The sequence below is a fragment of the Martes martes genome (assembly GCF_963455335.1).
Source record: "Martes martes genome assembly, chromosome: 9".
NCBI classification, from domain to species: domain Eukaryota; kingdom Metazoa; phylum Chordata; class Mammalia; order Carnivora; family Mustelidae; genus Martes; species Martes martes.
Genome location: NC_137896.1, coordinates 58,910,595 through 58,924,311, shown reverse-complemented (window position 1 = coordinate 58,924,311; position 13,717 = coordinate 58,910,595). Strand labels below are relative to the sequence as shown.

At 46.4% G+C, this 13,717-nt stretch overlaps 1 protein-coding gene across 1 annotated transcript in view; it reads left to right on the top strand.

Annotated features, from left to right (window-relative positions):
* NPAS2 (neuronal PAS domain protein 2) overlaps nt 1-12,377 on the top strand; it is a gene marked incomplete at its 5' end in the record, with an annotated part of 158,297 nt that extends 145,920 nt beyond the window's left edge. Inside the window, 5 exons of the mRNA XM_080813625.1 lie at nt 3,732-3,929; nt 5,663-5,853; nt 6,155-6,247; nt 8,852-9,026; nt 11,001-12,377. Coding sequence (XP_080669751.1) covers nt 3,732-3,929; nt 5,663-5,853; nt 6,155-6,247; nt 8,852-9,026; nt 11,001-11,171 — 828 coding nt within the window. The 3' untranslated portion in view covers nt 11,172-12,377. The remainder of the gene's footprint in view (nt 1-3,731; nt 3,930-5,662; nt 5,854-6,154; nt 6,248-8,851; nt 9,027-11,000) is intronic.
* Between the last annotated feature and the right edge of the window lie 1,340 nt (nt 12,378-13,717).

Here is a 13,717-nt window from a genome sequence, read left to right as displayed (position 1 = left end):
GCCTCCTCGGCCGCACCCCAGAATGGACAAGGGAGAGGACCACAGTGTTTACAGGAAAAGAAATGAAGTCATCAAGGTGTCAAAGTCCCTTTTTACTTACTTCTTCCCAGCCGTAATGTTTTCTCACCGATCCAGGGCCTGATTGGCAGAACTTGCCTGACTCCAATTACTTGAATGGAATTTTTACACTAACAGGAAGGGGAAAATTGAGCCAGAAAGTGCTAAAAGCAAGGTAGGCGTATGAACATCCTCCTCAAAGCCCGGGCTTTTCTATTTCCTGCCTTTTCCACATTCAAGCTGAATTCTAAAATAACAGACGACACAAGGTTATCTTTTTCACTCCTTGTTATAAAGAATTCTATTTTTTTTTATTTTTGTGACCAGTGCATTTTGTTACCCCCCAAAGTGTATATGCCCACAGAGCACTTGAGTTTTGTAAGGTTTGATGTGGAAATCAAGACCTCCAATGTGTTCTTTCCCTGTTTTCATTCTTGTGACCTTATCTTTGCAGTGGAATTTTCCAAAGAACATGGAAATCCACAGATAGTCCAACCAGAGAACTTTTCTTCAAGCAGTCTTCCTTCTTACAGTTTTACAGGCTTACAGATTTAAAGAAATACATTCCAAAATGTTTAACCAAGATGTAATACTCGTTTAAAAAAAAAAGTGGTTCAAGCATAAAGAATAAGCAAGTAAAAATTACTCTGTCCCTTCCCCAAAAAGGTAGGAGGGGGGAGAAGAAATTAAATAAGAATGGCAAAATGTTGATAATTGTTGAAGCCTAATGATGATACATGAGGTTTCCTTATACTTCTATTTTGTGTATTTCTAAGATATTCTGTGATATTAAGTATTGGTAAAAGTAAGCAGATTAGAATAACGAGAAACCACATTTAAGCATACAAGTGGTTTATTCTTAAAAGTTAGAAGTTTTTTTCCTTCTCTGATAACTTTTTCTATTTGAATTAGGGAGCTATTTTTCTCATACTTTCTATAAAGTTGACCCCGGTGCTGTTTAAGACATCATCTTCCTAAGCCATAATATTCTACTTTATAGTGGATAAAACAGAGAGGCATGGATGTGCACAGCAGCAAACCAGGATTGTTTCCCCCAAAATCCTTTACTCAAAGGTCAGTGGACTTTCCCACCTGACTTCAGTGCCCCGGAGCTTTCATTGAGCCCATGTGTGCATGTGATGCTTGCTGAGTACGATTTAAAAAAAAAGAAAAGAAAAAAAGATTGGGTTATCAGGGAGAGGTCCTCTAAGGTGTTGGTGTTTGCATCTAGATGGAGTCACGAAGGGCACTACTTGGGGAGAGCTGTTCTGTTGAAAGGCTGTGTCATTCCCTGCAGTCCAAAGGATGCCTCTTGCTCTCTTTTTGAGAGTGTGCGCGCCCTCTGCTGGCTACTCAAAGAAATGCCCGGACGGGCACTTGCAGCAATGGCAAATGTGTTCCTTGATTAGTTCTTTCCATCATCCATCTTCCCATCCCTTCATCCATCCCTCCATCGGGCAGACACCCATTATGTATCCAGCACGTGACTAGGCACTGTGGGAATACAGAGATACACAGGACCCTCAGAAGACACACATCAACGAGACAGCAGCACACCCAGCAGTCTCTGACATGACATAAGCAGAAAGAGTTTGCCCTTCTCTAAGCAAAAGCCTCATTTATTTGTTTATTCATTCATTTCTTAGATAGTTTTTGTAAACCCAAAGAGGCAAGAGAACAAAGAGCTCCTTTTTTTCATTTTTTAAGGATTTTTTTATTTATTTACTTGTCAGAGAGCACGAGGAGTGGGAGCAGCAGGCAGAGGGAGAAGCAGGCTCCCCACTGAGCAAGGAACCCGGTGTAGTACTCAATCCCAGGACTCTGGGATCATGACCTGAGCTGAAGGCAGATGCCTAATGGATGGAGCCACCCACACATCTCTTCTTTTTTCATTTTAAATATTATTGTTGCTATCTGACATTGATTGAGCCCTGACTATGTCTCAGTATAAATCTTACTTAATCCTTTATGGGCTATGTACTCTTGATGTCACTGTTTTATTAACAAGGAAACTAAAGCTTTGAAAAGTCATGAAAATTGCCCCAGGTCATACCATGGTAGACGATGGGGGCTGGAATCTGAACTAACGTATGTGATTGAAGCCATATTATATTGCCTGTCATAAAGTTTGCATTGACTCGAAATCTGATCAGAAGGTAAATTGTACCCTACCAGAAAAATGTATGTTATGTAGTTTGAGTATTGTGTTTTTGCTGAAGTGATGAAGTGTAGGTCACCATATGTGCTATAGATAAGCCATATTATAGTAGGGAGCTGGGAACACAAAAGTATTAATCCCCAAATGGAATCTAAGATGACAGATACCCAGAAAATTCTTCTTAACTTCTAAAGTGACAAAGAGCTCTCATTCAAAACCGCTCTGGTGGGGCCAGGGTGGGGATGTGACTGGACAGTGGGGAGATGGGACCTGGTCCAGTTCAGCCAACCACCCACCCTGGGCCTCTGGGATCCCTGAGCTGGGATTAAAACCCCTGAGGCTGGAAAGAAGAGGGCCTCCCTTCTGAACTCTAAGCCCCAGGCCTAAAGGGAAGGGGGGGTAATTGCTTGTCAAGAATCCAACATGTTAGATAATGTCAGTTTTCAGTGCCCACAAGGACCTTAAGAGCTGGTTACAGGTTTCAGGTTTAAATTATGACTGAAAGTATTAAAGTTGCTCTTCTTAGACCTTTAGAGTCAATTTACAGATTACGTTTGATTTACAAATCTACTAATTTGATCTAAAAATAACAGTGCTTTTACTTGTTTTTATTTATGTTCAGTTAGTTTATAGATTGAACAAACTGTAAATAATCAACGTATCCACAGAAGCCATTAATCTACAAGTTTAGTATATCTAAAGCCTTCAAACTTTCCTGGGCCTAATTTCCTGGGCCTAATAAGGCCTTCTAAAGCATGCAAACTTTAGAAGTGAAATCTTTCAAAGCACTTAATTCTTTTAAATCAAGTACACCAGACTTACAAATGAGGAAGATCGAGGTTCTCACAAACACCCAAACATTCTACAAACTTGATCAAATTCCCTTAACCCTTTCAAATTAAGATGGCCAGGCTAACTTATCATATTGGCCTTCCTGGAAATGCAGTTACCTTGTTAATGGGAGCAGATCCGCCATCTCAGCTGGGAGCACTGGGCTGAAGATACCAACCACAGGGTGGGTATACACCCTGGTCCGTGGCCTGGTCCTGCTTCCAGGATGGTGCAGCCCGTGGCACAGGTTAGCCCACCCTCTCCCACCAACCGTTCCATTCACGAGGTATTTCTCTCTCCTCCTAAGGAACCGAAAGGCCAGCCCAGACTCTGTACAAGTACATCAAGTCATTTGTAAGCCATCTGGGTCTAAGCATCTTTCATCCTGTTAGACCCCCATCGCTAGACCGTAAGCTTCTCAAAGCCAGGGTCAGTGTCCTTCCAACCCCCTGCTCCATCTCCAGAGCCCTCTCGCTGTGCCCTCAGCATCGTAGCCTCCCGATGCCCCCATGTGGAGTGAATGAATTCTTCCCAGGCAGGTCAGAGAGAGCAAGAAAGCTGACCTCTTGCCGTGGATGGGAAATATGAGTAAGGTGCAGACACCACCTTGGTTTGTGAAGGCAAAGCCCCGAAGGTGAAGGCCCCTGTGATCCCAAACTTAAAGGCCCTCCTTTTCTGCTTGCAGATGTTTCTGCAGCAGCCAGCTGTATCCCTGAGCTTCAGCAGTGCCCCGCGGCCTGAGGCTCAGCAGCAAGTCCAGCAGAGGTCGGCCCCAGGCTCCCAGCCCCAGCTTGTGACCAGCCCTCAACTTCCAGGGCAGATCGCTTCTGCCCAGGTGGCGAACCAGCATCTGCTCAGAGAATCCAGTGTGATATCGACCCAAGTAAGTGTGCTTTTCTTCACACTCAATTCTGGCCCCCAAAGCAGACCAGGGCACGCAAGAGTTCTGCAGTGTCCCTGACCTGGAAACCTATCGAGCCATTCCTCTTCTGTGACCAGGGCTAGATGATGGTGGTGCAGGGATTTCCTTTCCTTATTCTAAAACACTCTGAAGCTCCAAGTTGTACTAGTTTCCTCCTGTGTTTTATTAATATATTAAAATACCTCAAACATATCCTGTGGCTGAAACTTTAGCTTTGATCCTTACCGGGGTGAGAGGGAGATCTGGGCACCCAGACACTCACACTGACAGCCATATAGCCCTGCGTGTGTGTCCTGTGTCCTCATCATCTGCTCTTGGTTTTAGCCATGTTCAGTGTGAGAACAGAGGTTATCCACTTCCATTTGTTGACTCTTTCCCCGGGGCCAGCATGCCCTTCCCTGTACCTCAGATTCCCCACCAGGCCCTTCCCTCACAGCCATTACCACCTACTAAAAGCCACCAGTGACCTTGCAAGCTGACAGTCACCTGTCAATCAATGGCACTTGAATACAATTAAGAAGTCCTAAGCCCCTGCTTCTGGAAGATCAAAGATCGGAAGGCAAGATACCGCCTCTCCTCAAGCCTCATATTGCCATCCATCACCATGGGTCCAGTAAACATCTGCTCTGAGCCCCTCTCATTCACTATCCCCCAGGGGAACAGATGTGAATACGACTGGCCTTGACTCCTCGGGGAATGTAAACAGATTATGTACAATAAAAGATGGGAAAGTACACATTTAAGAGTTTGGTCTATCTTCACCCAGACTTAAGGGCATTCCTTTAAAATGCATCCTTTGGATTCTAAAGGTCAAGAGAAAATGAGAATAGCTGAGAAGAATCTAGAAAAGAAAAAAAAAAACACTGAGGAAAGGACCTACACTAACATTGAAAGATTTCATGGAAGGTCAGAGGGTTAAAACACTGTGGTGCCATCATATGAATGGACAGTCAGTGAAACAGGGCGAAACCTAAAAAGCACAAGCAAATCCAAGCCCGATCCCTCATTCATTTATGATTTCACTCAACAAGTATTTGTCAAGTGCTCATCATGTAGTAGGCACTAAGTTCTAAGCCCTGAGGGACAAGCAGTGAACCAAAGGGAAAAGAAAAAAAGCCTCTCTGATCCAAGTCAGGGGAGAGGCAAACAAGTAAATATCACAACCTGTCAAGTCGTGATGTGGGACCACTGGTGAAGGTGGAATGGTGGACTGGAGTTTTAACGAGGTTAAAACTTCTCTGTAAGAGAAGATTGTATTTCAGCAAAGACCCGAGAGGATGAGAGAATGAACCATACTGGTATTAAGGGGAAGAGCATTCCACGTGGCGGGATCAGCCAGTGCAAAGGCCCTGAGGCAGGAGTGATCCTGGAGAGTTGTAGGGAAACAGCAAGGAGGTCCAGGTGTCTGGAGTGGAACTGATGAAGCAGAAGGTAGTTCGGTTCATGCACATTTTCCTGGCCTGCTGAGAGCCTGACACTGTGCTAGGTCCAAGGGAATCAAGGAATCCTTGAGGTGCTTAGAAGCCAACAGGGACAGTCACAAGATCAAAATAGTTTTAAAAAAAAACTCGTTTCCTAAGTTAGAAGAAGGGCCAAGGTGGGTAGAAGAGAGGGGTTCCGGGAAGGAGGGTTCCTGAAGAGATAACTCGAGTTGAGTCTGAGTTTTACCTTTCTCATTAATGTGATGGCTCCAGGGTCCAAGGCCAATACGAAGCTCGCAGATGATGCAAGGAAGCGGCCACTCGGTGAGCAGCTTGACGCCCCAGTTCAGCAGCGCCACGGCGGTGCTCCCACCAGCTCTGAGCCTGACCACTCTCGCTTCTGCCTCCCAGGACGGCAGCCAGTGCCAGCCCAGCCCAGACTTCAGCCATGACCGGCAGCTCAGGTACAGACACTGCCCCTGTTTGAAAGACAGCTGAGGTGCAGGCTTTCCAGTGACCCTGTCAGCCTCCCTGCTGCTGTGAATGGAGGCAGAGTTCAGGTGATCCCGGCTAACAGAGTGGCTAGAGAGGCCCGGGGGCTTGGACGGCTACACTCATCGTCCTCTGAGAGCAGAGCAGGCACCGTGGGGATCATGGGCAGCCAGAAGGGACCCAGCTGGGCTGGGCAGGTGCTGCCCTCAGCCAGCGGGTCCACAGTTGGGGTGCTGATTCAAGTTTCCCATTTATCTCCCCCTCTGCTCCAAGGCTATTGCTGAGCCAGCCCATCCAGCCCATGATGCCTGGGTCCTGTGACGCGAGGCAGCCCTCAGAGGTCAGCAGGACTGGACGGCAAGTCAAGTAGGTGGCCCCGGGTGGAGGGAGGAGGCAGAGAGCTGCACTGAGCGCTCTCAGGCTGGCAAGGTTCTCATCGGCCTGGACCAGCAGCGCTCCTCGTGCGTGTCGCACCAAAGGCAAGGTCAACGTGTGCCTACCCCCTTTGCAGAGACACCCCCTTAGCTTTTCTTCCATTTCCCACTAAAAAAGGTAAAACTGTGTGCCAGCATCCCATGCTTAGAATAGGAGCTAAAGGAAACAATTATATTCTCTGTCATCATCTTTAGGCATCTTTTCAGGTCTGTCCCCTTAGTAATAACCCAGGTACATGTAGCCTGATCCCCCTCCCCAGGGCCCTCCTATGGCTCCCTCTGATGCATAGACGCTGGCAGATTCCACAGGCGTGCTCGGAGCCCTTGTGCTGAGCCACAGGACCATGAAACCCTGCCGATGTGGGTCCTCCTTTCCTCCCAGACAAGCGACCTTCTCCTTTCCCCAGACTCCTCACCACTGGCAGCCCCAACGTCCAGGAGCGGCTTGGCTCCCCTGTTGCATTAATTACTCAGGACAAAGGGTACTGGAGATAGAGGACTGAATACGCAAAAAGCTACTGGAAGTAGTTCCTAGCTCTTTGACATGAGGCAGAAGTACAACTATGTCACGGACATCTTTCCTGTCTAAACACTGGTTGAGTGTCTGTCAGCAGTTTGCTGGGACAGTGCTAGCTAGTTCCCCCATCCCATCCCCTGGGATGCACGCTTCCCACTGGGAAGCCCTTCCTCCTGCCTCCTCCCTCAGCCAGCAAGAACAGTAGCAGTGCATGGTTACTGAGCAGTTCTGAGGGCAGGGGCCTGTACGTACAGCATTTCATTTTACCCCAATAAAAACCCCATGGGGGGTGAGATGGGGAATGCGCACTTCGGGAAGCCATCTTTAAATTTTCTGATGATGCTTTCAGTTAGACAAAACAAAGACTTTTGTTATATCGCTTTCCAGGGATGCTTAAAATGCAGTGAACGAGGGAAAAATGGGAATTCTGTCCTCTGGAACTCTGCAATGTTTGGTCAACCCAATTTCTACCTTCCCTGTCTCCTCTCCCGTCTCTTCTAGACATGACCTGGTGCCCTGTCTTGTTACAAATGACAGACATGACATTTCCAAAAATGTAATGCAAAATGGACTTCTCTGTGGAGCTTTAAACACCTGCTCCTATTCTCTGCTCCTCTGAAGCTTTCCTAACTAGCCTTCCTCTGCCTCTTGTTCATGGCCCATGATCATCAACACCTTTTTTCTTTTTTCTTTTTTTTAACTGTTGTAGAATATATATGTAACAAAAATGTTACTGTTTTAAGTCTCTTTAAGCGTACCTTTCAGTGACATCCACCATCACCACCGCCCGTCTCCAGAACTTCTTCATCTTCCCAAACTGAAACTCTGACCCGCATTACACACTAACTCCCCGTTCCCTCTACGCTCCAGCCTCACAGTCTGCTTTCTCTTATGAACCTGAGCCCTCTAGGAATCTCATCTAAGGGGAGTTACACGAGACTTGTCCTTTTGTGACCGGCTTACCTTGCTCAGTACGATGTCTTTAAGGTTCATCCATGCTCTAGCACGTATCAGTATTTACTTCCTTTTTAAGACTGAATAATATTACATTATATGTATATGCCATCTTTTGCTTATCTGTTCACCTGTCAGTTGATACTTGGGCTGCTTCTACTTTTTGGCTATTGCGAATAATGTTGCTGCAAACGAAGGTATACAAATGTCTGCTTGAGTCTCTGCTTTCATCTTCTCTTGGGTACATACCCAAAAGTGGAATAGCCAGATCCTATGGTAATTCTAGGTTTAATTTGTTAAAGAACTGCCATTCTGTTTTCCATAGTAGCATTTTACATTTCTTTTTTTAAATTTTTATGTATTTACTTATTTCTTAGAGAAAGAATGTGAGGGGGGAGGGGCTTGGGGAGAGCACGAGAGAATCTTAAGCAGGCTCCACACTCAGCGTGGAGCCCGACTCCGGACTCAATCTCACAACCCTGAGATCATGACCTGAGCCAAAATCAACAGTCAGACACTTAACTGACTGAGCCACCCAGGTGCCCCCCATTTTCCACTCCTATTAGTGCACAAAGTTCCAATTTCTCCACATTGTCATCAATGCTATTTTGTTTTTGTTTTTGTTTTTTCCTAATAGCCATTGTAATGGCTATGAAGCGGTATCTCATTTTGATTTTGATTTGTATTTCTCTATTGTCTAAGGGTGTTAAGCATCTTTTTTTGTGCTTATTAGCCATTCGTGTCTTTTTTTGAGAGAGATGTCTGTTCAAACCCTTTGCCCATTTTTGCAGTCAGGCTGTTTTGTTGTTGTTGTTGTTGTTGAGTTGTAGGAATTTTTAAAAAAATATTCTGGATAGCAATCCCTTGTTAGATATATGACTCACAAATACTTTTTCATAGGTGGCCTTCTCAATCATGGAATTGTGTCATTTGATGCACCAAAGTTTTTGATTTTTACAAAGCCCAGTCTTATCTGTGTGTCCTTTTGTTGCCTGTGCTGTTGGTGTCACATCAACATCTCTTTCTTAAAAGTCTGTTTTCTCCTTCCCACATGTGACCAAACAGGTATCCACAGAGCCAGGCCGTGTTTCCAAATGCAGACATGCACACCACCAGCAGCAGCGCCTCGCCCCCTGTCCTGCTGATGGGACAGGCGGTGCCCCAGCCCAGCTTCCCCGCCTCCAGGCAGTCGCCCCTGCAGCCCGCACAGGCCCAGCAGCAGCCACAGCACTTCCTGCAGGTGGGGGCCGCCACACACATGTGCCGGGCACAGGGTACAGCTCCACAGCCCCGGCCTGACAGGCCTTTCCCTCCCTGGCTTTCAGGGTGGTTCTAGTCCTCAGTTCCAGAACAAGCCCCAGACAGATTTGCGTTTGAGGCTTTATAGTTTATGAAGTTTATAATACTTAAAGTTTATAAAGTCTTTGTATATTTAGTAGGAGAAATTTAGACTCGGTTATTATGCCTCATACATTATGTGCTTAAAATATCCATCTTTAATGCTATTCCATCTGACAAACACTATTTACAAAATTTGTACCTAGTATGTTTTGTGGGTAGTTTGGAATATGGGAGAGAGTGGGGCAAATTTGAATCAGTAAGATGACTAATGCCTGAAAAAAAAAATCCATCTTTAAGAAGTAATTGTTATTATGATATCCCTATTTTTGAGAGCAAAAGTCAGACACCAATTAATATGTTTGTCAAACTCATTAGTGTGTTTACACACAAAGTCTTGTATAAATACAAATTACATCACGTTTATTTAAAGATTCATCCAACTTGCTTTATAAATACAATAATGTGGCATGAAGTTGGGGCTTTCCAGGAAAATGTGGGGCACTTTTACATATGGTCACTGCTTACTTTAAGCAAGTGCCAAACACACTGGAAGGAGGGAGCGTGAGAGCCAATGGTCGACATTCAGAGGGGACCAGAAATGTCTGCTGGGGCTCTGGCCTTCCCTCCAGCATATGCCCAGAATACTCTTTCCTGCCCAGCCCTGCCTCTGTCCTTTGCACATTCTCCTGGGCCTCCAGCCACCACCACCGGGCAGAGCAAGGCTTTCCCTTTGCTCTGCTTCCCTGTTTAGACATCTTCAAAGCCACAGGAGAGTGTTGTGACTGAGACATTTTAAGGACAGGCGGGATAAAGATGAAGAGAGTCCTTCCGGAAGGTCTCGAATGCAATTTAATTCCAAAGATGCTAACCCACCTGTGATGTACTTTCCAAGTTCCCTGGCTTCAAGCATAGGGGAAGTTAACTCAAGACTTTAGCTTTATGTATCTTGTCATTTTGTGGGACCGAAGTGATTTCAGATGGGCACAGGTGAAGAAGGCAGGGATGGTCTGGGCTGAGTTAGAGGCCTCCCATGTCTTTCTGCAGTCCTGGTAGCAAACATGTTGATGGGAATCTGTTCCTCCAAGACATGGGGCTAAGAAGACACAGAGCATTTGGGCCTTCTCGCTGGTCTCCAGGACCTTGTGCTGCAATGTGGGGAGAAGGGATGTCCCAGAGAGTAGCCAGGCTTTCGGTTTGTGCCAGTAAGAGCACTGTGGCTGGAGGCCTTCATGGAGGAAGCCCCCAGGGCACCTGCTGCAGAGCCAAAGTGTGGGTGAAGTGAATGGAGAGGAAGGGACAGTGTTCCAACAAGAGAGACAGCCTGAGCCGAAGTGGAGGGGCAGGTGTGCCTGGGGTGCATTGGGTGGTTTGGACAGGGGAGATTTCATGGATGGGAAGAGTATGGGATGGGACTGATGGTTCCAAAGTTCGGGTTTGACCAGTTGAAGTTTCTGGGCTTCAAATTAGGATGTTCCCCCATCGATGCTGGCGAATGGCAGTATTGGGAAACAGTCATTGAATCAGGGACCATGGTGAAAAATATACAGACTGCATGCGTGTTTGGTTTCTGCCCTGTCAATGATCTGCATGTGGTCTCAGGTCCCAACATCCCAAAATATACAGGCCACGTGTAGATCATGCACACTTGTTCAGGAAACCACACCCCAAAGCCTGCTCCCTGGCCCACTGGGACCCAAAGTGCTGGCAGAGAACTTAGCTCAGAATTCACACACACCTGTCAGAGCCTCAGGCTCCTTTCTTCCCCACCCACCCAACCTCCAAAGTACCACCACCATAAGACACCAACCCCCCCATCCCCTGCCCCGGCTGGCCACCGAGGTGAGTCCTCTAGCTCTTTGTCCTTTCTTTCCAGGTGCAGGCACCAACCTCTCTGCACAGTGAGCAACAGGACTCGCTGCTTCTCTCTACCTACTCGCAACAGCCAGGGACCTTGGGCTACCCCCCACCGCCCCAGTCCTCACGCCCTCCCCGAAGGGTCAACAGCCTCTCTGAGTCCTCGGGCCTCCAGCAGCCACCCCGGTAGAGCCCTGGCATGTCCATCTGGTCACAATCAGCTTTAACCAATGGACAGACCATGGGGGTGGCCACAGGAATTGGGGAGAGGAGTTGAAACCCCTGGCTTTTGTGCACACCGCATACATTTCAGAACTCCTGGACGGTAACCATCTCCAGAGCATGGTGGCTGGCACACGGAAAATAATCAGAATACTGGCCGTGTTTCCCTAGCCTCTGTGTTTCTTGGGCACGCTCTACAGCCATACTCGGATGGGAACCGAGTGCCTCCACGTAAGTGTCGTTACTCAGTTCACCTAGCAGATGGCACGGCTGGGCACATCCTCCCTGAGAGCACGCTGGTCCCTCTAGCCGGCTGTGGTGCGTCCACACTTGCTAGCCGGCCTTCACTCTCTTGATCCTCTTTCCTTTGCATTCCAGAAGCACTGGGTCAGAGATCTGTTGAAGAGAGAGAATAAAAAGATTATTTTTCATTATTTTTAAATGGTGGCTTTTGTTTTAATTTGCACAGCTGCACAGAGGAGATAACTTAGGCACTTTCAGGTATTAAAAATAAGTAGGTCTCACGACTTCACTTGGAGACCGCAGGATCAAAAACAGCCCACCAATCAGATGGCAGACCCATGCCCTCTGGCCTGGAACCTAACGGAAGGAGGCTCTTTCTGGTGATTATTGTCTCCCCTGAATATAACACTGGACTGTTCCTGTTTACTTCCTTGATTGCAACTACAAAGGCGGACTCAAAGCAAAGCACAATCACGCAGCTGATATTCCAGAATTCTATCGGGACCTCCGAGACAGAATTGGAGGAAGAGGTTTCCCAGGCCAGGCAGGCCTGTGGAGCTCCGGGTCCCTGAGGAAACCCCAGCACGCGCCGGCCCCTTGAGTCAGAATGCTGCACCTTTCTACAGATCTTTCGTGAGAAGATCGAGGATTGGATTCTCCTTTTCAAAATGCACTTTGCTTTTTTTGTATGTTTTGTTATGTTGAGATGTTTCTAAGAAAAGATTTTATGTAATTAAAAGACAAAGTGTAGTGAATTGTACAGCTGTTGTAATAATGACCTATTTCTATATAAAATAAAATTGTATGAATTATGTGTAAATTATTTTGTATCTGAGACACCAGTTCCTTTCCCGGATCTAAAAGTATAAAGGTTTTCTTGTGTTTTTCTGTGAGTGGCCATTTTGTAATAAATTAACAAATTTGTACAATTTCCTCTGGAGGCAGTTTCTATCCCTTGTTATCTATGCATGCATACATCTTTTCTTCATTTAAAAAAATTTTTTTTCATTTCAGGATGTTCCCAAGAATAATCCAAGGTAGAGAAAAGGTGAAAACGAGCAATGAATGAACCAGGTAATGGCATTAGGTTTTTTGAGAGCAACATGTGCACAAGCCCTTCAGGTCTTGACCTTCACAACTGAAGGTTGTGCCAGAAAAAAAAAAAAAAAATCAGTTGTTCACTGTGAAGATGACAGCACAACAAACAGAAACAGCAAAGGCTCCTGGAAACATCTCAGGCTTCCAGACATAGGGAGTCCATGGAGATGCCAGAGACATTCTGCATCAAGGCAGTCCCAGCCCCTAATGAGCTTCACCCAGGCTGGAGTTCATGGGCTTCCCCCGACAGCACTTAGATATCAGGGATGCACGTCGGGTTCGCGGGTCTGTGTATGAGAGGTGTGTACACACATCGTGTTGACGTGGGGAGAGACAACAGGGAGGCTTCTGCCAACTGCAAACATCCCCCGCCCTTCCCCATGGGGCTTCATCTCTGAGATGGTGATGCTCAGCGCAGCTGTTGCCGCAAATGCTGGTCTAAGAGAACAAAGTTCCTTTCCTTGCTCCATCGCTAGAGCTCTGTGCATCTACCTGCTTCCCCATGAGATAGTGGGAGTGCTCTGTCCTATGACAAGGAGCAGTTTTGGATGGCACGAGAGGCTATACATAGAAAAGAAGTTTTATTGTTCATAGAATTGTATTCCTGAAAAAAAGGTAAGTCTAAATGTTTTGCATGCATTAGGATCATTTATTCTTTAAAGGAACCAGAAATGAACCCTCTTATTATTTATTTACTTCCTTCTTTATTTAAGAGAGGGATGGGGTGCCGAGGGAAAGGAAGATAGAGAATCCCAAGCAGGTTCCACACCCAGCACAGAGCCCCACATGGGACTTGCTCCCACACAAACCTGAGATCATGACCTGAGCCGAAATCAAGAGTTGGACGCTTAACCGACTGAGCCACGCAGGCATCCCCATGAACCCTCTTTTTAAAACAAAAAGTCTGGGGATGCCTGGCTGGCTCCATCAGTGGAGCATGTGACTCTTGTTCTTTGGGTCATGAGTGCACACCCCATATTGGGTGTGGAACCTATTTAAAATGAAATTAAAAATAAATAAATAAAAACGTAAAGGCTGCTTTTAGGCAGTCTTGAGCAATGGAATGTAGAAAGGGCCCACAGCGACCCCCTCGCTGAATACAGACAGGCCCATCAGGTGACCCACCTCAAAATATCCAAAGGCCCTAACTAACCAGTGGGCTACTTACCAAAA